This window comes from Plectropomus leopardus, unplaced genomic scaffold, assembly GCF_008729295.1.
Source record: "Plectropomus leopardus isolate mb unplaced genomic scaffold, YSFRI_Pleo_2.0 unplaced_scaffold1907, whole genome shotgun sequence".
NCBI lineage: Eukaryota > Metazoa > Chordata > Actinopteri > Perciformes > Serranidae > Plectropomus > Plectropomus leopardus.
Window position 1 is genome coordinate 1 of NW_024620574.1, and position 610 is coordinate 610.

Consider the following 610-nt stretch of genomic DNA (forward strand, 5'->3'; position numbering starts at 1 on the left):
ACTCACGCCACGTCTTGTCGGCTCGTTGACATAAATACGTCTCCCCAATTTCGACCGACACCTCCTGCTCCCTGCCGCCGCAGAACACTCCGCCTCCATCCGGGGTGTGCTGGCTACTTGAGCTCCCGGCTTCTCTAACACGGCCAACGGCCTCCACCTCGTCCTCCTCCCCGCCACTGCCGTTAGAGGAGCACGCAGCCGGGATATTACTGTCCAGCTCACCCCGCTCACTTTCCAAATGACCGGAATCCATGTCTACATCCATCCTGGGCTCAGAGTCTTTATTGTTGTTGTTATAGCTTTTGTGAAAATCGCTCCCGCCAGTCATAACCTCAGTCGTTTTGAAAACAACAACACGCCTCTGCGATCCTGCGCAGATTAATGAGAGGGGCTGGTCCTCCACAAAAAAAGAGAAGAAAAACTGCCAAGATGGCGTCGGTGGTACGTAGGTTCCGCCTATGGATGTAGGCTCCGCCTCTCTTCCTCCCAGGATGCTTCAACACTCAACAACTACATCTCCCATGAGTCTTCGCACAACGGTGATATTTTTATGTAGTCTAATCCAGCAATGACTCTTCAAATAGTAATTTTCAGAAAGAGTTAAGTTTAA

At 51.1% G+C, this 610-nt stretch overlaps 1 protein-coding gene across 1 annotated transcript in view; it reads right to left on the reverse strand.

The window, feature by feature from the left end:
- Nucleotides 1-6: 6 nt before the first annotated feature.
- LOC121965212 (zinc-binding protein A33-like) overlaps nucleotides 7-610 on the reverse strand; it is a gene marked incomplete at its 3' end in the record, with an annotated part of 1628 nt that continues 1024 nt past the window's right edge. The window contains exon 3 of the mRNA XM_042515369.1: nucleotides 7-279. Coding sequence (XP_042371303.1) covers nucleotides 7-279 — 273 coding nt within the window. The remainder of the gene's footprint in view (nucleotides 280-610) is intronic.